Source organism: Terrapene carolina, unplaced genomic scaffold (genome assembly GCF_002925995.2).
Source record: "Terrapene carolina triunguis isolate 2854851 unplaced genomic scaffold, T_m_triunguis-2.0 Scaffold227, whole genome shotgun sequence".
Classification (NCBI taxonomy): Eukaryota; Metazoa; Chordata; order Testudines; family Emydidae; genus Terrapene; species Terrapene triunguis.
In genome coordinates, this window is record NW_020664578.1 from 2,216,891 (window position 1) to 2,239,309 (window position 22,419).

General features: G+C 44.2%; 1 protein-coding gene across 2 annotated transcripts in view; it reads right to left on the reverse strand.

Annotated features, from left to right (window-relative positions):
- SMG5 (SMG5 nonsense mediated mRNA decay factor) overlaps positions 1-22,419 on the reverse strand; it is a 42,792-nt gene that overhangs the window by 13,445 nt on the left and 6,928 nt on the right. For both annotated transcript variants that reach the window (XM_024203451.3, XM_024203452.1), the window contains 11 exons: positions 20,516-20,605; positions 19,349-19,438; positions 16,853-16,931; positions 16,069-16,194; positions 14,589-14,657; positions 12,422-12,630; positions 11,332-11,469; positions 7,761-8,471; positions 1,635-1,804; positions 815-890; positions 166-341 (listed from right to left, as the gene is read on the reverse strand). In XM_024203451.3, the coding sequence (XP_024059219.1) occupies positions 166-341; positions 815-890; positions 1,635-1,804; positions 7,761-8,471; positions 11,332-11,469; positions 12,422-12,630; positions 14,589-14,657; positions 16,069-16,194; positions 16,853-16,931; positions 19,349-19,438; positions 20,516-20,605 (1,934 nt within the window). The remainder of the gene's footprint in view (positions 1-165; positions 342-814; positions 891-1,634; positions 1,805-7,760; positions 8,472-11,331; positions 11,470-12,421; positions 12,631-14,588; positions 14,658-16,068; positions 16,195-16,852; positions 16,932-19,348; positions 19,439-20,515; positions 20,606-22,419) is intronic.

Below are 22,419 nucleotides of genomic sequence, written 5' to 3' on the forward strand. Positions count from 1 at the left end.
AGAAGCAATGTGAATCACCCTGAGGTTCACAAAGTGATTTCAGTTTGGGACACACTCTCTCCCACTAGAAAACTAGACTCTCATCCCGTGTTGCCAGGACATGGAAAAGTTTCTATCAAGACAAATTTAGCTGGTACCAAGAATCCAGGGCTCGCCTATCCTCACCTCCTCCACCGCTGAGAGTATGGGTCTGTCCTGCTCAAAGTTAAACCTCTTGTGTGCATTTTTCAGAGGGGGCAGGTTACGGAGCGCCACGTCTTCTGGAAGCAGCAAACTGGTGCTCAAGTCTGGAAGCTCACAGCCAATCAGTAAGTCCTTGACCTCGTTACCAAGAGCCAGCCCTAGATTGTTGGGGGGGAAATACAGTAAGATGTGAGTGATCATCACTGATGCCAGGACAGCAGGGGTCAGAAGCCTTATGCTGTGCTTTATGTTCTTCAGAGCTCAAGCATTTTGGTCATATGGGAATGTCTACAGAATGCTACCAGTTTCCATTAAGGTTTGAGCCAGTCAACCAAGTACACTGTGTTAGTACAATTTGACTCCATCCACACTAGCTAACCAAACCATGGGAGGTAACTAGCTTAAATCATGATTCAACACAACACAGGCTAATGTAGACAAGGCCTTACTCATATTCCATCATCCTTGTAAACTAAGTCACATTAGTTACTCTCACCTTGCAGGATAATGAGCTATAAGCACCACTGATAACTAGGCTTGAAAAATAAGGAGTTGAATCTGTGCAGGGAGTATTATTGTTTGTTTGGAGGGCAAGGGGAGAACAATGATAAGGGATGGGCTCCAACGGTACCTGGTTCCTGCAGTTCTCCAGCAGACGGCAGAAGGTTCAGAAGCACGGATAATCTGTTCCATAGACTCTGGGAGCTCTGAAAAGAAAAAAAGAAGGCTGCAAAATATATCAAGTCATGCAAATCTTCAAGTCAAGATAGATGCAAATAATTATGAGGATACTTTGCACTTTGATAGCACCGTCCAGAGACTTCAAAGCACGTTGCAAATAATTAAGCCTCAACATCCTGTGATGTAGAGATTAGTTTAATTTGACAGACGGGGAAACCAAGGTAGAGAGGCAAGGGTGACCGCTACGTCCACCCTCTCATTTTTTTGGCAAGTTGTTGAAACAGACAGAAGACTCAACAGCAACCATGATAGATGAATCCCCGTGTCTAGATGTGGGTTTGTTTCATTCTCACAGCTTCTAGGTCAGGGCTATTTAATAAACCTAAATTCCCTGTTCCCCCATCACCAAAATGTATTTGTAGGGTAGAACCTAACAATAAAATAGTTATAACAGTGAGAGGAAGTAATTTGATTATGAATAATACATTTCATCCCAAGAGATCCCAAAGTGCTTTACAAACTTAACACACTGATTTGCAAACCATGCACAGAGATCACTACCCCAGTCACTGAGAGGCTGTTATATCTGTGGTGCAACATGGGATCTGTTTAACAATACACATTAACGTCACAACAATAATTTATGCCAGGAAGGGACAAACAATGTATCCACCTGAATCTACAGGGAGGCTTGTCACAATATAATCACCCAAGCTGGCACTTAGGAGACGCTGTCATTAACAGTGTACATTTAAACAAAACCCCCACACCTGGGCACACATGATGATGAGGTCAGTGTTGGTTCTCAACCAGTCCAGGAACACCTTGACAGTCGGAAGCAGGCCCTCATTGGTTATGATCTCTAGTTTCTCTTGGAGGGATCTCTCGTTCCTACAGGATTTGTTACTGGTGATGCTCTCTTCAGAGTCGGACAAGTCATCTGAAACGACAAAGAAAAGAGCAAAGATACCGTGCGTTAAACACCAAGTGGAGACCTGGTAAGAAACCATGTTGGTATTTGCACAGCGAGTCACCATTGGAGCGGGAAGGAAAAGATGCTTCAAAATTCCCTACTTCATCCACACACATCCACAACATTGGTGTAACTATCCCTTGGAAGGCAGCAGGCTCATCATGCTGACCGGTACAGTCTCACTGTTTCCTTGTACTCTCCTGTCTGTCTGTATGCCTCTCCATCTGTTCTCTCTTCTCTTACACTTACATTGCTCCTTGGGGCAGGCTCCGTCTTTTGTTCTACAGATGTACAGCCCCTACCACTAGGGGGTCCTGGTCCATATCTAGATCTCTAGGCATTACAGTAATACAAATAATAAAGTATCAGGGGGTAGCCGTGTTAGTCTGTATCTACAAAAACAACACCTTAAAGACTAACAGATTTATTTGGGCATAAGCTTTCGTGGGTAAAAACCTCACTTCTTCAGATGCAAGATAATAAAGTAATAATAAACTAGTGGCTAGAACAGCTGACACCCCTAGGAGCGATTCCCAACTTCCCCATATTTGCTGTGTTATCCTAAGCAAGTTAGTGACCCTCTGACCCTCCCTGCCTACCCTTTCCTCAGTGCGGACAAGAATGCTTCTTTATTCCACCTGCATCAAGTGCCGTGATATCCTTATAAAAGTGCAAAGTTGTAGATTAGTCAGGGGAAGGCCTGTCTCTTCCTCTGTCTGGTACAACATTGCACATGCTGTCCGTGTCTGTGCGCTGCAGGAGTGCTTTGCAAACTGGACTCAGTTCTACTATCTCAGTCAAAGTCCACCTCTTTTGGAACCGACGCTCATTCAGTTGAACCCTGTTATATACAATGACCCTCTCCACCCAGTACACGTAGCTGTTTTCAGCACAGTTATTTAACACTTCCTGCTTTATAAGTTCCATTTATGCTGCACGAATACTGGTCCTGGTCTAATGAATGAGCAACCCAATCATTCCACAGCTAACAGCGAATTTACAAACCGAGACCCACTTTTAGAGACAAACCCACCACACTTAAGGTTACATGGCAAAAGCCAGGAATGAATGGCCGTGTAGGGGTGGGGGGAGTTTTGTATCCCCATAGAAAGACAGTTGTACTATCAATAGACATTAACATCTAGTTAGAACTTGCCCAACAGAGGTACCGGAAGGAAATGAAAACTAGACAGGCAGGGAACCAACGTAAAGAACAAGATCCATCCCTCTAGAGTTCAGCAAACCCTCTAAAGCCACTCTGGTCCTGCTAAAGATCTCCCTCAGTTGCGAATCTCATTCAGTTATCACTTGATCTAGCATACAAAATACACCTCCTCCTCTACAACAAGACCCTACATTCCTCATTTCCTTACCCTTAATCAGGCCCCTACAAAACTGTACAGGTCTCCCTTCGGTTGGCAGAACAGTGCTGATACAGCTGCATAAAAGCTAGCAGAATGAAGATTCCTGCAGCTGCACCATGGAAACCAAGAAAAACCAGGAACAGCAGTAAGCCACCCCCAAGTTTAAGAAGAGATTCAGAAGCAACTGTTTGGGTCAGTACTAGCTACAGCTGGGTACCTCAGATGGACCAAGGCTGTTTAACTGCTTGACGCTCATCAGTACTTAAAGATCCATAATATTCTGCAATTCTATAGTTCCTCATATGCAAGGATCTCAAAGTTATTTGGAGGCTCTTTTACTCACAGAAGGAGACGGAGCAGCGGAGGTGAGATTAGAACCCATGTCTCTCAACTTCCAATCCCTCATTCTAACCACTAGACAAACATGACTGCTTATTAATACAGCAATAATCTTTCCATCAACCCATCGATATCAGCAGCTAGTGACCAATAAATCCAGGGTTGTGAGTTCAATCCTTGAGGGGGCCATTTAGGGATCTGGGGCAAAAATCTGTCTGGGGATTGGTCCTGCTTTGAGCAGCAGGTTGGACTAGATGACCTCCTGAGGTCCCTTCCAACCCTGATATTCTATGAATTCCTTAGGCATCCAACCCTGGCGTAGTCAGAAGCCACATAGCATTCTTCAGCATTGTCTGGAAGGCACAATCAGTCAGGAGGGGTTTGTCCTTATACATGTGCACAACTGAGCCAGAGAAGTTCAAAGCAAGACAGCACACAGGTTAATTCAACCTTGCAGTTGAGAATTTAGATGTACAAATGTCATGACATTCAAAACATTCCCACAGCAGCATCAGCTGTGTGCCCCCACCGCACACAGAAAGCAAAACTTCAACAGAATAATTCTTCACTTTTCCTAACCGCACTGCATTTCCTTTCAAACTGACAAAGTGTTGCGGAGTGCTGTTAAATGGTTACCTTGTTTCACACCAGCAGTGGTTGCAATATCTCTATATACAGTGCTTGTGAAGTACTTTGGGATCTCTGGTATGAACAGCAGCACTATAAGAATGCAATACAAAATACTAACAAAACCTATGTGGAGTGAGGGAATAGGGTTACAATCACGGGTAGAACCAAAGCTTTGGAATTTCCTGACCTATAGGACGTTTAAATTTTCAATCAGAATGTTGCATCAAACCCATCCCCAATCATTCTCTGTATTGATTGTGAATACAATTAGGGAGAGAAAAATATAAGTGCTTTATAACAGGTTACAGAGTGTATAATTCTAAAGAAGAAATGTCTGATAAGGGCCTGTAACTCCCACCCTGACTAGCCCCACTTCAGAGACCTCCCCCTCCCTCCCCCCAATCAGGAAGAACTCCCTCTGAAATGGATTAATGCCAGTCTGAGGGGAGGTCTACACTTCAGGGCTAAGTCGACCTCGTGAATAACATAGCTGGAGTCGATTCACATTAGGTCGACTTCTTGCGGTGTCTACACCGCACTGAGTCGAGAGGAGAAACTCTCCCGTTGAACTTACCTTATGTTTCTCATTCCGGTGGAGTACTGAAGTCCATGGGAGAGCAATCGGCGGTTGATTTAGCGAGTCTTCACTAGACCTGCTAAATCGACCCCTGGTGGATTGATCGCTGCATATTGGTTGCCCTTCCGCCCCCCTGGAAGTGGAGACAAGCCCTGAGGCTCTGTCTAGACTAGGATGTAATGGTGTGGCATTAGCTCATGTTAGCTAGCTTGGTCTATCCCTTTCTAAATCTCCAGATTTAGCATGCTAGAGTACAACTTTGTCTTTCCTTGACTAGAGTTTTAGAAGGTCTTAGTTAGCTCAAGCTAGCTAACATGATCTCACACTACACCTTTACATCCTAGCCTAGGCAAAGCCTGAGTCCTTGTCAGAGTTGCATGCCCATGGAAACTAGATTTGAGCATGATGCAAAATGCTTCCTTGCTCCCCGATATAAGGGAAGCTGGAAGGAGTGACTAACAAACAAGACCAGACTGGCTCAAGTGGTTTATCTGAAATACAAATAATGCACTTGTGTTATATCATCTCTTTTTCTAGCTGTTCTCTCCCAGAGCATTACTTTGATTGAATAATACAGGTCACTGAATAGCTTTAAGAAATCTGCAGTGCCATCTACTGTGCATCTAAAGTTAGAATCTGACCCTACAAACCTAAAGACTGATGTGATGTTATGATTGAGAGTGTATAGAAATTGCCCCTAACTCCACATCTCTGCTCCTTGCATGTCATTCAGTCAAATCTGCTGACTTTTACGGATACAAACCAGTTTTTACTTCTGTGGACGCTGCAGAGCTCATCCAGCCAGGACAGCTAGAGGAGAGTCACATGGATTCTGTTTAGAGTCACCAGAAAATTGCCAGTCACAGAATTTTTATGATTTAATAAGCAGTAAAACAGCCAAAATTTCAAATTCAGCTAGACTCTGCAGCACTAGCAATTGAACAGACCTTTAGCTTTGTGAGTGGAATTAATTTCATCGGGAAGCATTAACAAAACACAGAACCCAAAACTAATTTTATAGACATGCTGATGACTTTGTATCGGCATTTAAACATTAATGGCCCATTTCTCCCTTACCCTACACCTCGGGCAGTCATTTACCCTAATCCACTATGAAACACCTGCAAATCGGAATAGTAGCATTTTGTACATACTTTGCACTGGTGTAAAATGACTACACCAGGGGTCGGCAACCTTTCAGAAGTGCTGTGCCGAGTCTTCATTTATTCACTCTCATTTAAGGTTTCATGTGCCAGTCATACATTTTAACGTTTTCAGAAGGTCTCTTTCTGTAAGTCTATAATATAGAACTAAACTATTGTTGTATGTAAGGTAAATAAAGTTTTTAAAATGTTTATGAAGCTTCATTTAAAATTAAATTAAAATGCAGAGCCCCCTGGACCAGTGGCCAAGACCCGGGCAGTGTGAGTGCCACCGAAAATGAGCTCGCGTGCCGCCTTCGACACGCGTGCCGCCTTCGACACGCGTGCCATAGGTTGCCTACCCCTGGACTACACCATGCAGGGCAACAGAGAAAAATGGTGCTAAGTCTGCTTTTCACAGTACCACAGAAGTCAGAGATGAGAAAGACCCAGTCAATCAGAACTGTGAACAGGTTATAACAGCATTTCCCAAAGTTTTGAAAGCTGAGGCCCCTTTTAAGAAAATGAAACTGACCTCAACTCTTTGGCTACCCTGCAATGCCTGGTCCACACTACAAAATTATGCTGGCATACTTACGTCATCTAGGAGTGTGAAAAAATTCACAGCCCCTAGCCAATATCTGCCAGCAAAACCCCCATGCAGAAGCAACTATACTGACAGAAGAGTGCTTCTATTAGCTTAGTTTGGGGAGGTGGTGTAGCTATGCCAGCAGAAGAACTCCTACCGGCTTAGGCTGCATACTAGGGAACTATGCCAGCACAGGCTCTGTCGTGTAGCTATAGCCTTCATTTATACATCATCTCCACCCTGCAATCCAATCCTCTGCACCCCAAACTTTAGGAAATGCTGGTATAGATCTTCATAACATGACCTTTCCTCTCCTTTCTTACATGCTTTGAAGAGCAGCAAAGTGTTTAAATGTCAACACTGTTCACTCTCATTGGCATGTAAATCAGCACTCACTGACATGAATAGGGCCGTTCAGACCACAGAGATACTATTTCAGACTCTCTGAAAACTCAGGCAGACATCTCTGTACGAGTTACATCTGCTTCACATTTTGAAGGTTTTCTTCACAACCATCACAGCTAGAGACTTTAAAAATAAAAGCTGACATTTTCGAGAACTAAGTTCCACTGATACCTCCTCAGTTAGTCCTTTGCATCCCACAGGGGAATACAGCCCACACTTTGGGAAACACAGAGACTTATGTCCCTCTGTATTAATAAATAAAGCCCCTAAACACCCAGTTGGAAATATTATTGTGCCTACTGCACAGAAGCTTACAAACAATCTCAAATTAGTTCAATAAGTAAAGTTAGCTCACTAAACTGTTCTGTGTTAACTTTTAGCTTTTATTACATCACAGAGAAATACTATACAACTCTGTCCTGATGCACTGCCCTCTCCTTTTACGGTAACGTATGGAACTGGCCTTCCATGCATTAAGGGTGAAATTCATTCCTATGCAAACTGCCAGCCTATCCACCACTTAAGTCCCACTCCGGTCAAAACAGGGCTCCAGGGGACTTCAGTGTATCATGCTGACCAATAATGTCTCATTGTTCTCGCCCTATATCCACCTGTTGTCTCTTTTCTTACATTTAGATTGTAAGTTTCTTGGGGCAGGGACCATCTTGGGTCTGTACAGCACCAAGTACAACAGGGTCTCGGTCCACGACTGGGGCTCCCAGGTGCCACGGTAGTGCACAATAATGCACTATAGTGTTGCACAGGGATGGATTTCACTCCTCGAGAAGACGGCTATTGCTCAATCATTTTCTACCCAGGTCTGTGTATTCTTCCATGCCAGTAAAGATATCATTTGTAATCAAGTATCCATCCTTACCTTGTTCAGGGAAGCCGGGCTTCTCCACATCCCCGTTGACACAAGGCTTGCTGTCCACTACCTCCTTCAAGGCAGCTGGTTCATGAGTTGGTTTCAAGAGGACGTTGCTGAAAGTGGGGGCCAAGCGAAAGCAGCGTTTGGTCTGGAACAGCTGTGTGGACATGGCCTGGAGGTTACTGGCTATGCTAGCTTCATTAGTGCCCATGGACCCTGGCCCATTGACTGCAGCATCTGAATTCTCAGTCTTGGAGACACTTAGGCTTTTAGAGTCCACCAGCCCGCTCCCCTCCATGCAGTTTTTTAAGGCCTCCTTGGACCCATTTTTCATGCTTTTGGTTCGGCCGCCTCCCTCCTCCCCTGGCTCGTCCTCCATATCCTCCAGGTCGGAACGGGATTCCTGGCTGTTCATGTCTGAGTCTGTCTCCACATCAAAGGCCGTCTCCACCTCCTCGTCGCTTTTCTCCGAGCCGCTATCCGAGCCATCGCTGCCCTTAGTGAAGTCCTGGCTGGAGTCGGAGTCGAAGCCCTCGCTCAGGTCACTCTCATCGACCTTCTGGGGATGGCGCCGGCGGCGCAAGCAGGAGAGGCGAGAGTATTTCTTGCTCTTCTTGCTGTCCTTCTTCCTCTGCTCATCACTGGGCCGGTGATTGGCTAAGTCAGCATCTGCTTCCTTCTCAACGGAGTTCAAGGGCTCCCGGGTCTCTTGGTCATCTGCAAAAGACACCCGAAACAAAAACACTTGGAACAGTTTGACGGACAACCCAACCAAGTGGCCAGTCCCAAGTCAGGGGAAGCGTCAGTGTCTCACTTCTATAGCACTTTTCATCAGAGGATGTTTCAAGGCACCCTTGGGAGATAATTCCACTTTACAAATGAGTCAACGTAAGCACTAACAAGTGAAGCGATGGGAACCCCACACCCCGACCAAGCCCCAGTCACACAGAAACATACAAGTTTTTTTTAATTACGGACAATTCCTTTACCTCCTAATGGCATTTACTAATCCCCAGATCCATTCAGTAGCCAGCAGCAGAAGTTTATCCTAGCAAATACAGGGTGGAAACCTGTATGACACTGGTTTAAATCCTGCCCAAGTCCTACCTAGCCAAGTGAAAGCCATTTCCATTTGACGGCTGGTAGATGGGCAGCTAGTGTGAAATGAATGAACAGATCTCGATCCAGTTTCTAGTTATGGAATCCATATTATACAACCCACAATCAACACCCTTTTGAGAGTAATTTCAGCAGAAAGACTAAGGAAAGAATGGGCCTTAGACATGGAGTCTGTCCAGGACAAGACTGGAGTACACAGGGAGAAGTCTAAAGAAGCTTAAATTCATATTGTCTGAGCTGCATCTGATCAGTCATTATATGGCTTCAGTCTTCAGGACTGCCACGCCAGTACAAAATTCATTTAAATACAAAACCACTTTCTCCCCAGCCCAACTCTCCAATGGAAGAGCCCACACAGTTAACTAGAGAAAATTTTACTTCTTAATGGTCCTTTAGCAAGAAAAGAATACACACCTTTTATTAGAAGCACTAAACAAATTCACTGACTGATAAAAAAATGCAATCTTCTACCAAGAATTCAGTCATCTGACCAGAGGCTAATTCGTCTTGGTTGAGACGCATTTACAATAAAAATCTTGGTTTAAAAACAAGCCTGTATTTTACTTTCCAATTAAAACGTGTGGCATGCATTTCAGATTGCTGACAATATAGCAAAGGGGCAGGATACTTGCATGCATGCCAGAAGGTTTGAAATTAAAACCGAACTGCTACTCTCAGTAATCTTGGATTGAACTAATCCACCTTTCTTATTAGACCGATAGCGCTCAGTGTTTTAAGGTGCTTAACTCACCTTGTTTTATTTAAAACCAAGGCTGGGGGAGAATCTGCATCAACTATATAAAAACAATAGCTTATTAAACAACACTGCAGTGCAGTGGTATGTGGGAATTTTCTCAGAGGAGTAGTCAAGATACAGGTTGAAACATTTGACTAATTTTATAAGAAAGGAAGGAAGGAAGGAAAGAAAGCGGAAGTTAAATTCCTCTTCTGCAGAAATAAATGAGCTACACAAGCCTGCCATCATTCTAAAGATATACAGCTATTAACGTTCAGACTAGTCTGTACATTATTATGGATATGTTTGGTGTGTTCAGTGGAACTGTTTAAGGCAAGTGATTAAGACCCCAGCACGACAACATTTAATTAAATTAACCTCAGCCTATAAATAGCGAGTTAAGTTATTCCCATCTTTAAATTAGTGGTCATTACGTCATCCCAATTATCTCTGGCCACATACTGGAGAGTCCTGTTTAATGTGAATCTTCAAGGACATTACTTGGGTCAAAGAAAAATCTGAATTTCCATTTTTCTAAAGATAGTGATTGGGCAGAATTTACGAAGGGGCGGGACTTCAGCTTTCCCCAAAGCTGAATTGACTTGAAAGAAAATAAAAAGCCTGATCCAATAGGCAACCTTGGAGACCAAAGACCTCTTGTTTATCCTACAATAATAGAAATGTAGGGCTGAAAGGGACCTTGAGAAGTCATCAAGTCTAGCCTCATGCACTGAAGCAGGACCAAGTAAACCTGGAATGTCTCTAAGTTTGTCCCACCTGTTCTTTAAAACCTCTAATGATGGGGATTCCACAACCTCCCTATTCCAATGCTTAATTATCCATATAGTTAGGAAGTTTTCCCTAATCTCTAACCTAAATCTCCCTTGGTGCAGATTAAGCCAATTACTTCTTGCCCTACTTTCAGTGGACATGGAGAAGAGATACTGAAGAAGAATGAGCTGGAGAGAGATACAGAATGACTGTTCCAGACAACAGGGAAGGCGCCTCTTGCATGAACTGTAAGATCATGAAATGGACAGAGGAGAGGCGTGCTAGATGAGCAGAGGACGCAGGATTGGAAGGGGCCTGCTGGGTTGTCCAGTCCAGTCCCCTTCTATAGCAGGCAACCTCGGCATATAAGCCCATTCATAAACTTATCAGAGGAGGCAGCAAAAACGGCACAGACGAGATGCATGAGTTCAGCTGGAGCAAAGCCAATGGAGAGTTTTAAAAGCCACACAGGACTCATTTGACCTAGATCCTGAAATGAATGAAGAGCAAGTGGTAATACAAGACAGGGCGGACCCGCACTTTGGTCACATCTGTGAAACTGAAGTCGTTGCTCAACAATTTAGCAAACGCCTCCAGTCTGACTGTGTCCCCCACCACCTCCCCATGGGCTGCCTCTGAACCCGGAGGGTTTTCCCTATTTTTCACAGAGCAAGCATCCCTCTGATAGCTTCCTATGAAAGCATAGCCATTCCAGAACAGGGTACTGTAGAGTAAGAGAGGGGACTTCCTTTCCCTCGAGACTCAGCATACGACTTGTGCCTAGTGCTTCCCGCCTGGCAATGAAGAATCAAAGCGTTTCAAACTCAGCTCTGCAAACCTATAGCTGTGCACTGCACTAGAAAGCTCATACTGAATACACTCAAGAAAGGGGCGTGGCGGCCACATACAGGGAAGTCGCTAACACAGCACTCACCATCTCCCTCCCCTTACCTGTGCCATCGCTCTGGAAGGCTGGAACTGGATTCTCCCCTTCTTCCAGTTCTGCCTGCAGGCGAATATTGACGTGGTTTATCAGATGAGAAAAGAGGGCCAGCGTGAAAGCAATGGCGGCACTGTACTGCTTTGAACCTGCAACAAGACAGCACAGAGGTGACGTGAATAGACTACCCCACTTCTGCAGCAAAATGGATGTCAAATAAGATACGTTTAAGATTTACTGTCTAATTGCATGGGACACAGCCATCTTGACAAGTGGCATCAATAGCCAGCGGTTACCACTTCCTGAAAAAACTTCAATCCCTAAATCAGCCCAAGGTGACATTACTGGTATTGCACCTCTCACCTTAATGATAGGAAATAATAGTTTTTTATGCAGATCTTCCTATTATAGTGAAAACAGTGGTGGGAAGCAGGATAACTGTCTGGTGTCTGAAGGATGCAAACACCAAGAAGGGAGAGAAGTCGCACACTCTCAACAATTCCTCTTCCTTCTTGGTGTTGACATCCTTCCAATACCAGATAGTTATCCTTCATCTACACTTTCCCAAAGGAACTGGTGGAAGCATCATTAATTAGGACATGTCACACTGAATTGGACACTAGAAAATACACTGCAGGGAGCAATCCTGACCTGGTCCAGGAGACAGATTTAGATGCAACGTAATAAGTCTTCTCCATCACTAACAACTAACAAATTTCAAGTTAGATTATAGGAGTTACCCAGTTTTAAATTAACCTGAGTAAAGTGGGTCCCCTTATTCCAGTGGTCCCCAAACTTTTTCCATCATGGCTCCCCTTACCCATAATGGAATCTGTCCAAGCCCTCTGGGGGGCTGGGAGCCAGGAGCCGGAGCGGAGCTGGGGGCAGAATGGCACTCTCTCCCTGCCCGCCATGGGGGCTGGCTCAGGTCCTGCACCCCACAGTTTGGGGACCACTGCCTTATTCTATGGAAGGTCAGTGTCCAGAATGGACGGGTCATCTTGTTCAGCATTTATGTTCTTCAAGGCTGTCCTCCTCTCACAGCACTACAATTCAATGAGTCGCGTCACTACCAGTGTTCGTTGTCAATGCACTGATTACCTGCCCTTTTGAGGCTGTGGACGCTCATTAGGCAGATGATCACCATGCGGAAGATGAGCAGGTCGGGAAGGAAGGAATATCCACTCTCATATTCCTCTTCGTCTTCGCTCGCTGAGCTCAGATTAGGAGGAGAAGGCAGGTAGAACAAGCAAAGGTTGAAATCCTCCAGCACCGACTGGCAAAGAGATGTTAGCTCAGAGTCCACAGAGCTTAACGTGGGGGGAAAAACAAATTGATTTACTCTTCAAATGCCCTGCAGCAAGTTAAGTCTCAAGCTCCTGGCAACCAGAATGTTCATGTGGATACTGAACGAAAACTGGTGCAAACTCAGTCATCACTTAAGTCATTTAGAACAAGATAGGACAAGGCACTGGAGAATATACTGAAGGGAACAATCATGCACAGGCAGAGGGGGAAAGACTAGATAATCTGAGCAATCTGTCCCATTCCTACAGAGTGTAAACTAAAGTGATACAGTAAACAGCTATCGAAGTGTCTCCTATACTGCCAGGATGGATCACTAGAGAATGAAGCGAGGGGCTCAACTCCTCACTCTTGGGCTAAGGGTGCTGCCGCCATAGCTGGCCCAGGCAGCAAGAAACCAGCCCCAATTGACCTTTCATCCCATGTAGTAATGGCCAGGATATTAAGCAGTAAACCAGCTAATTCTTCATTGATTAGATTAACGTACTGACCTAATCAGCTATGGAAAGCCAGCAGTTTTTTACAAATCTGGAGCTCAATCTGAGGCTGAAAAACGATCCTTTACACTCCTATAACTCTTTTAACCTAAGGATCTCAAAGCACTTTAGAATAAGACACAAAAATTCCCCATGAGATGGATAAATATAAATAACCACTGGGTGACTTTCTTCCCACAGGGGTATGCCTGGGTCAGGAGGCACTATATGGCAATACACATCAATATATACAGTACCCTTCATTATTAAGAAGAGTGAACATTTCAGAATCAGGTTTCAGAGTAGCAGCCGTGTTAGTCTGTATCCGCAAAAATAACAGGAGTACTTGTGGCACCTTAGAGACTAACAAATTTATTAGTCTCTAAGGTGCCACAAGTACTCCTGTTATTATTTCAGAATCAGTTATTTCTACTGTGTAATTAACACATTACACTGTAACAGCCTCAATCGAGGGTCTCAACCTTTTTCCTTCTGTGATCCCCCACACCTGTTCTCATCTGCAACCTCACACACACTCCAGAATCATTGGCAGCTGTTTGCTGCTTCAGAGGCAGCATTATGGGAATCGGTACAGTGGGTTACAAGATGTTCCCAGCTTCGAGAGAGAAACTGGCTGTAAAAGGTCCAGCAAATCCTCTTGAATGGGACAGCAGACATGGGCAATTGAGGGAGCTCTACTTCCTCTTCCACCCTGAGACACAGACACCACCCACTGAATGTGCGTTACATGGAGTACCAGTGAAGTGTAAATCCAGGGTCAACCAGCACAAATCAATTCCTTAAAATGGGCAAGAGAATAAGAGAGTGTGGACTGCCCCCTAGCAGAAATCAATCTGTACCCAACAGTATTTAAAGGGTTAATTTAGAGCTACCTGAAGTCTCTTGGCAGAGACAGAAAATCCAGGAAAAGCCACGCAACTGTACAAAGCTTTCCACTTATTCCAACAGAAACAGGTTATGGAAAGAAGAGCATCTTTCCCCTGAACAAGGAGGTTAGATTGCAGGTGTTTATAATGAACTGCTCTATGGTTCTGCACGTGTGCAGATTGTGACCCTTTGCACCGATGTCATTCTCCCAATGCTTGATAGAAGCACAGATGTGAAGACAGGGCAAAGAATTTGAACACAGTGAGGGGGCATCATAACACAAAGATGACACGGAGAGATTGGGAAGTCAGCACTTCCGATTCTACATTCGCTCAGCCACTGATTTACCGAGCGACCACGACTCAATGATTTAATCCCTGTGTGTGAAGTTTCTCTGGGGTGATAATACTCTCCTCCCTCACAGAAGTGTTATAAGACTTTCCTGACGTTTGGGATTCTTGACTGAAAGGCTCAGTAAAGGCATCACTAAGATGTGCTGTTTTGCATTTGTGGCGAGGATACAAAGCAAGTCTCTTCCACGTCTAATGTTTGCAGCTACAAGTCACCTACAGAGGACAGAAGTTGTATGGTAACCTTACCTGCTTTTTGGCTGCAAAAGGCTCTGGAGATACATAAAGCTCACCAGCAACCTTTTAATGTCTTTGCACCTAAAGATTAAAGAGAAACACAGTTAAGTGAGTATCCCATCACTTGGCGGCAAGAGGATAGCAATGTTCTTATTCATGTATGTAAATCAGGTTTCTGATGGATTGCTAGTAAGTTAGTTTATTCATGGTCTCCCACCTTCACTATAGTGGCAAAATCTAGCTTGACCACACATCTGTGCCATCAGAGCCTCCTGCTTTGAGAAAGGGACATTGATTTTCCATCCATTTCAGAACTTATGATCATGTTTAAACTTTGGAAACAAGAAATATTCACAGGAGTTCGGACGGCAAAAATGGCAGGGGGGAGCCTTAAAGGGAGTTAACAAGAATTCTGAGGCTGTTCAATACTAAACAGAGCAAGATCTTAAGCTGTAAAGGCAGAGGATGTCAGTATTCTCATGGATCAGCAGTTCTGGTTGAAGAATATTCAAGTCTCTCCAATTTTCATCCACACATTTACAAAATGTGTTCTCTCAATCCAAGAGAGGTCAGGAACCACTTCACACAACCAACCATATGTCAGGCTCTGGAGATGCAGAGTGGAACAAACTGCGTATCTACTGGATATTTATTTGGCTCAGGCACTAGAATATCTGGAAGCAGGTGGTAGACATGAAGGAAGAAACTAGTCTGGATAATGCTTGAGAAGAGCACTAAGAATAGAACCAGATCATTAGCAGAAAATTCTAATGCATTAAAAATCAAGGCCAGATAAATGGAAACAAGTTACTCACACTATTGACTTCCTATTAAATGCACCATGAATATTGGTCTACTAGATGGGTGATGACTATATGGACTTCTCCTGCAAAGGCAGCAGTAAACACAACTAGCAAAGATGTATTTAAAACAAAGTAAACTGCTACATTGCTGACACAAGGTATTAGTGAATAACAGTGGGTTACGGTAGGTTGCTGAGTTAGATGAAAGGGCTCTCAGTACCTACTTGATGCCAGAGTTCCCATATTGCTTTTTATTTCGTAATGTGAAATTTCGTCCTTGTGATAGAATGACAGCCCTGGAGACTGAAGTCCACAGGCTGGATGTACATAGGCAGTAACACTGCAAGCTTCCTACATATTCCACTCCACCAGTATGCCTCAACCCTGATCTGCAGCAACCAGCTCTAGGGATGAGAGGGGAATTCAACCTTTGCACCTAGTCAATCCTTGGCCCCTTTCCCAGAGATCACCACTAAAGGGGCCAATAGTGGGATCTAGACTGAGATCATCAAAAAGAGTCTATTGAACAGCAACAACTCTGACTGGCGACTGATTTGAGCTGGATTTGTGCCAGACACTCCATACCCTATTAAAGTTCCCAGGAATCATACCCAGTGCTTCTAAAGGAAGCCACTGATGATCGCATTCCAAGTCTTGTCCCAATACCACCCTCTTCTCTGTGTTCTTACCGTTTTTTGCTTGGAGACAGTTTCCTGGTTTCACATTTCTTCAGCTGGTGATACATTTTGGCTGCCTTGTCATACAGCCGCTTCAGGTTACCATAGGCACCTTCAAAGGACACTTCAGACTGGATACTAAGATACCAACATTTTACAAACAAAAAGTTACTTTTCTGCAGGGATTGTCACCGGTTACTTCTCGTGGCTTTGACTGGGCTGTGCCACGAATCTTAGTGCTCAATTTTTAAAAGGTATTTTGGCACCTAAACATGGTTGTTTTCTCTCAGGCCAGCAGCTTTGTTCTGTGGACTTGAAATCCGGGAGGTGAACCACGGCCCTCAGGGGAGAACCTTAGGAACTGTTTATTGTAATTACTCAGGTCCCGAACCCTTATTAAAAGGGGATATGCTATTTGGTTAGCGTGTGTTGGTCTCTCCCTTGTCCCGGGGAAATTAAAAGTGGGTCACACAGGCAGCGCCACACTACATTGCAGGGACTTGCCTGCCCCTTTACAAGCACCTAGGCACCCGTCTTCATCTTTAAGTGCCTAAATATCATTCAAAATCTGGCCCTTCGTGTTTATTTAACCGGTGGCATGGAGGCCCTGTGATCCAGTACAGTCTTGTCAGGGAGGCAGCCTTCAGCACCTCTCTCCACCAGCATTCCCACTAATAGCCGATGTGCCAGGAAATGGAGCAACACATGAAGACAAAGGAGAAAATCTGGCTCATTGACGGGGAGAGCAATGAGGCTGCTCCCTCCAGCCTCAGTATGTTCTGTAACAGACACTCACCAGCGTAAGTAGCAGTAGGTAGCTTCCACGTTGTAATATTTACTCCCTGCCAGTGTCCCCAACTGGTTAAAGGGCATCCCTGTCAGGAAAATTAAAAGGAGAGTGAACTAAGCCTGTGTTATTTCCAACAATCCTCATGCAAGAAGATCCTTCGCATCTCGCTACATTTCCGTTCATGATAGGAGGTGTACAGCGCCAGCAGGTACAAAGGATATTAAAGCCATGTTGAAGAGGCTCTGGCTACTTGATCCCTTCACCTTTTTCCATTCTGCTTCATGCTACCCTCACGTCTTCCTGTCCCTCCTCTGCTCGCTCTCCTTTCTCCTTCAAGCAAGTCCTCCTAGTCATCAATAATTCACCTGTCCCCTTCTCTCCTAAACTACTGTGCTGTCTGCCTGATTTGGATTCACAGAGTATTAGGGTTGGAAGAGACCTCAGGAGGTCATCTAATCCAATCCCCTGCTCCAAGCAGGACCAACCCCAACGAAATCATCCCAGCCAAGGCTTTGTCAAGCCGGGCCTTAAAAGCTTCCAAGGAAGGAGATTCCACCACCTCCCTAGGGAACCCATTCCAGTGCTTCACCACCCTCCTAGGGAAATAGTGTTTCCTAATAGCCAACCTAGACCTCCCCCACTGCAACTTGAGACAATTGCTCCTTGTTCTGTCATCTGCCACCACTGAGAACAGCCGAGCTCCATCCTCTTTGGAACCCCCTTCAGGTAGTTGAAGGCGGCTATCAAATCCCCCCTCACTCTTCTCTTTTGCAGACTAAACCCCAGTTCCCTCAGCCTCTCCTCATAAGTCATGTGCCCCAGCCCCCTAATCATTTTCGTTGCCCTCCGCTGGACTCTCTCCAATTTGTCCACATCCCTTCTGTAGTGGGGGGACCAAAACTGGACACAATACTCCAGGTCTAGCCTCACCAGTGCCGAACAGAGGGGCATAATCACTTCCCTCGATCTGCTGGCAATGCTCCTACTAATACAGCCCAATATGCCGTTGGCCTTCTTGGCAATGAGGGCACACCGCTGACTCATATCCAGCTTCTCGTCCACTGTAATCCCCTGGTCCTTTTCTGCAGAACTGCTGCTTAGCCAGTCAGCTAAGGATTGCTAGAACATCTTATCTACATTTGTAAAAGTGCCGTATAAGTTTACCATGCTATATAAATCTATCAATAAACACCAATTATTCATACTTAGGGGTCAGCCATAGCAACAACTCAACAAGGAAAAAGCCGTGCACTGTATTTTTGTAACTGTACTCTTTGTAAAAACTGCCTCTAAGGACCACTCAGAAGCTTTAGCGTCTACTGAATGCAGCTGTCCACTTAACAATACCTCTCTGAGGGGGCTCGTTACACATGTGCTCCATGATCTGTACTGTTTGTTTCTGAGTGCAGCTCAAGTGGTTAATTTGACTCTAAGCATCTATATAGTTCAGGCTCTTAGCTACCTCTGCTCACATCTGAAGCCCACAATTGAGATCATCTGAGGCTTTTAATTAAGACACCCTACACTTCAATATCTGTATAGTGCTAGAAAAGCACACTCAGTCAGAGGCCCTCAACTTTGATTCTCAAACTCAGGATGTCAGACCTGGTAAGCCTTTCAGGGCATTCTGCAAGACCACTCTATTCAGCCAAGCTTCTTCAGGGCAGCTCAGGCAGTCGGTATGTCCAGGAAGGTTTGAATCATTAATTGACCTTGTATCCATTTTGTTCTGAATTAATGCATTTCTCATTTGTGCATATGCTTTGAGAACATGACAGGAGCATTACAGAAATTAAAACTAAATTTTAATTGCAACTGACTAATTAAAAGACATTAGACAAGAAAGCTATTTAATAAGTTCCTGTACTTCTATTGTACCTTTTGTCTGAGCTCAGAGTGTTTTACATGCACTAGCCTTGTAATGGAGCAAAATGTCCCCATTTTACAGGTGTGAAAACTGAGGCACAGAGTGTTAAGTGACTTGCCTAAGAGGTCATAGTGGCGTCTGGAATAGAACCCAGGAGTCCAACTCCCAGTCTCCCACTATGTTATATTTGCACAAAGGAACTGCTTGTAAGTCAAAAGAGGAGCATGTGGGGTTATATCAGGGAGAAAAGTTGTATTCGCATTAATGCTCTGCAAAAGCAGCAATACACAGCCGGACCTTGGTTGAGCCAGACAAGTATGACATCACCACTTCCGTGTACATTTGAACTTTTATGCATGATGCGGCTAGAAAATAAGGGGGAAGTTACCTGATAAATCAAAGTCATCCTGGGAGTTAAAGCAGAGATGCTCTCCTCTCCTTGGTTTGCCAGCAAGAGAGAGTCTCAAAGGGGAATTATTGTAACAAATCTCTCAAAAGTAAGAAACGTAAGGGTAACCCAAAGCAGAGCAATTGCTACAACAGTGATTTCCTCTAGTCATTTTCACAAGAGGTTTAGGCTACGTGAGCCACGTTATTGTTCTGAAAGGCTCCCAAATTCATGGCAAGTCACTTACCGATTTGTGGGGCAACAGAAAGGGCTTGATAGTAAAACCTCTCAGCCAACAGTTCCGTGTCCACACCTGCCAACTCATTCTGATAGCGAGCTGAAAAGAAAGACATCATGTACAACAGAAACCACAGGCTGAGCCCTAGTATTGCCCAGTGCAAAAAGGGAACAACGTTGTGTTTAGTTGTGATGCTTGGAGTACCTTTCCCAGACTTGAAGAAGAGCTCTGTGTCACTCAAAAGCTTGTTTCTCTCACCAAGAGAAGTTGGTCCAATAAAAGATATTACTTCACCCACCCTGTCTCTCTAAGTTATTCGTGTACATTCACATGTATTTTCGTTCCTTCACATGCACACACAGATATTCAAGCAAGAAATTAAATCATGTCACACGCTCACTTCTTGTGGTCGTGACTGTGAGATGCAGACACAAGTCCACTACGGAATGGACCAACACATGTACATGTTTCATACTAACTATTGAAAAGCCACAGCTTTGTCATTATCGCCCTGCACGGGATTCAATTTAGAATTCTGCATGTTGGGCCAAATTCTCATTTACCCTCAGGCCTCCTTGCACCACTCAGGCTTGGTCAGGGCCTTAGAGCGTACATGGTAAGTTATGCTCACTTTAAGGACTTCTTTACAGTACCAGAGCAATGCAAGTGAAAGTCAGACCCTATGTTCTTATACAGAAACGGATTCAGACCCACAACACTTGTTACATTTCTAAGTAAATAGCATACTCCATGTCTGCTGGCACTAAGACAGGACCTCCACATTCTGTAACAGATCTATTATCTGAGAGGGTTTCACTTCAAATCGGTCAGTGACAAGTGTGTGTAAGGGCTTGGCTATACTGTCGACGGTGCTGTAGCTATACCAAACAATCCCCTACTGCAGGAGCAGCCTACAGCTTTTCCATCACTATAGAAAAACTACCTCCATCCACTGGAGTTAGGTCAGCACAGATATGGCACTCAGAAGTGTGGATTCTCCCCCTCCCCCTGCTCCAGAGCAACACAACTGTGTCAATCTAAACGTACAACAGGCCTAAGACAAACCAGTGTCTGCAAGGAATTATCGCTGGTGACTAACGATCATGGTATCAGTGCTATGCTTGCAACAGCTTTTATATTTTAAAGGTCCCCCCTGCAAGAAAACACTGCTCTTACCTAAATCTCCCAGATAAACCAGACATCTGTGACACGCCATCTGTGCCCACTCCATTTCTTTCCCCGATGCAGACACAGGTTTCTTGCAGCCTATATGAGAAAAACCAAATCATAACACACCCATGGGTGAAGACTGCTGGAAAGAGATAGCAGCCGCCTATGCTTCTTCATGAGATACATGACGGTTAAGTGAATGCAAATAAGAGACCACACACTGAGACCGGAGTGCTGGCCTTTGTCTGTGTTGTATTATAGATCAATGCAGGTTTGTTTAAGGCTACCAGGTTGTGCAAGACTCATGCAGACAACATATCCTTTTTTTTAAGCCACCTCACTTCTCCTAAGGGCAGTATGCTGCACTGTTCCACAGCGATCATTAACAGTGCTACCTCACTCATTTGTACTGACGCCAGGGTCAGAACTTTTACCACTAAGCCACTAGAAATGTGGTGTGCATTCAACACTGGATGAGCTTGGAGAGACTGTTAAAAGAAGGAGAGAAGATGAGATGACCGACAACAGGGGAGGAAGAGAAATAAAATGGGTGAAAGGGATAAAGAACAAAATATATTCCTGTAGCTACAGCATCAGCAGTCTTACAGGGAGAAAAGCCTCCAGAAAAAAACCCTCAGTCATTGGGAAGTGGCAGGAGCGACAAAAGAGGGGTAAAATCAGCTGATCTAAAGCTAACTAAAACAATCAAGCATGAGTCATCTGAACTCCTGGAGGTGTTTGTCACTGTTGGGACATGTCTCATCAGGACAGATTTTTTTGAAACAATCTTCCATCGGCACCTTCTCCCCAGCCAGTGACCAGTGAGGAATGTGTTCTGATTATTTACAGGCATTGCATAAGTGATATTTTACCAATACGCTGACTCCAAAGTTGTACCTATAGCTGATGGTGAACCTACAAAATGTTTTACCATGTACGTCTGTAATCCCCATTTTCGCCACTTGCCATTAGCCTCCTCCCACTTCCCCCATTTTTAGTTGTCTGCACGACTCTTCCCCATCCACCATTTTTAATGATGCTGCAGTGTTTAATTTTCATTGTATGCTTATGATGTCTACATGCTATTGTATTTTAATTGCAAGTGTCTGCAGCAACTTAGAGGACAGGACCTGTGCAAATGCAGTCACTTATCAAGGACTACAAATCCAGCCACAATTTAAAATAGGATTTATTAGCTCTGCAGTACCATGAAGATGTTTCTCATAGCAACAGTTGCTAAGGACATCTGCCTTCTAAACTGATGTTTCAAAGCCAACTGCAATACAATCATCTTCCACCAGCTAAGAACTGAACACAAACAAGTAAAAATATTCCATTGCTAGATACATGTGGATATCTCTAACTCCAAATTCTCTTTTTTCTCCACTTAAAAAGTCCCTCTCAATGTTTCATTATTCCCCCATCTCATATAAATAACAACAACAACAATTATACAAAAAATCAGCTGAAGTTTCAGCTCCATTTCTGCAATTGGAACCACATGGATAAACCTCTGAAGTCAGAGAAGTGCAGAGGTTTGCCTAGATTCAATTGCAGCATCAAGAGTCTTAGTACATACATGCAGGATAAAGCACACAAATGTAACACACAGAGGGAAGGAGATAACAAGAGTGCAATACAATTTTGCTCACTCTTTATAGCCAGAGGTAAGTGCTTTTTCAAAATTGTGCTGTAAGATCCGCCCTACTGAACATTAACACTTGCTAGAGGTTTCAGAGGGGTAGCCGTGTTAGTCTGCATCAGCAAAAAGAATGAGGAGTACTTGTGGCACCTTAGAGACCAACATTACCAAAAGTTTTCACTTGAAAATAAAAGCTGAGCAGACTGTGTTTTGAACAGATAACAAGCTAATGAGAAATTTGCATTTTGGAACAGAGACAAGTAATTGC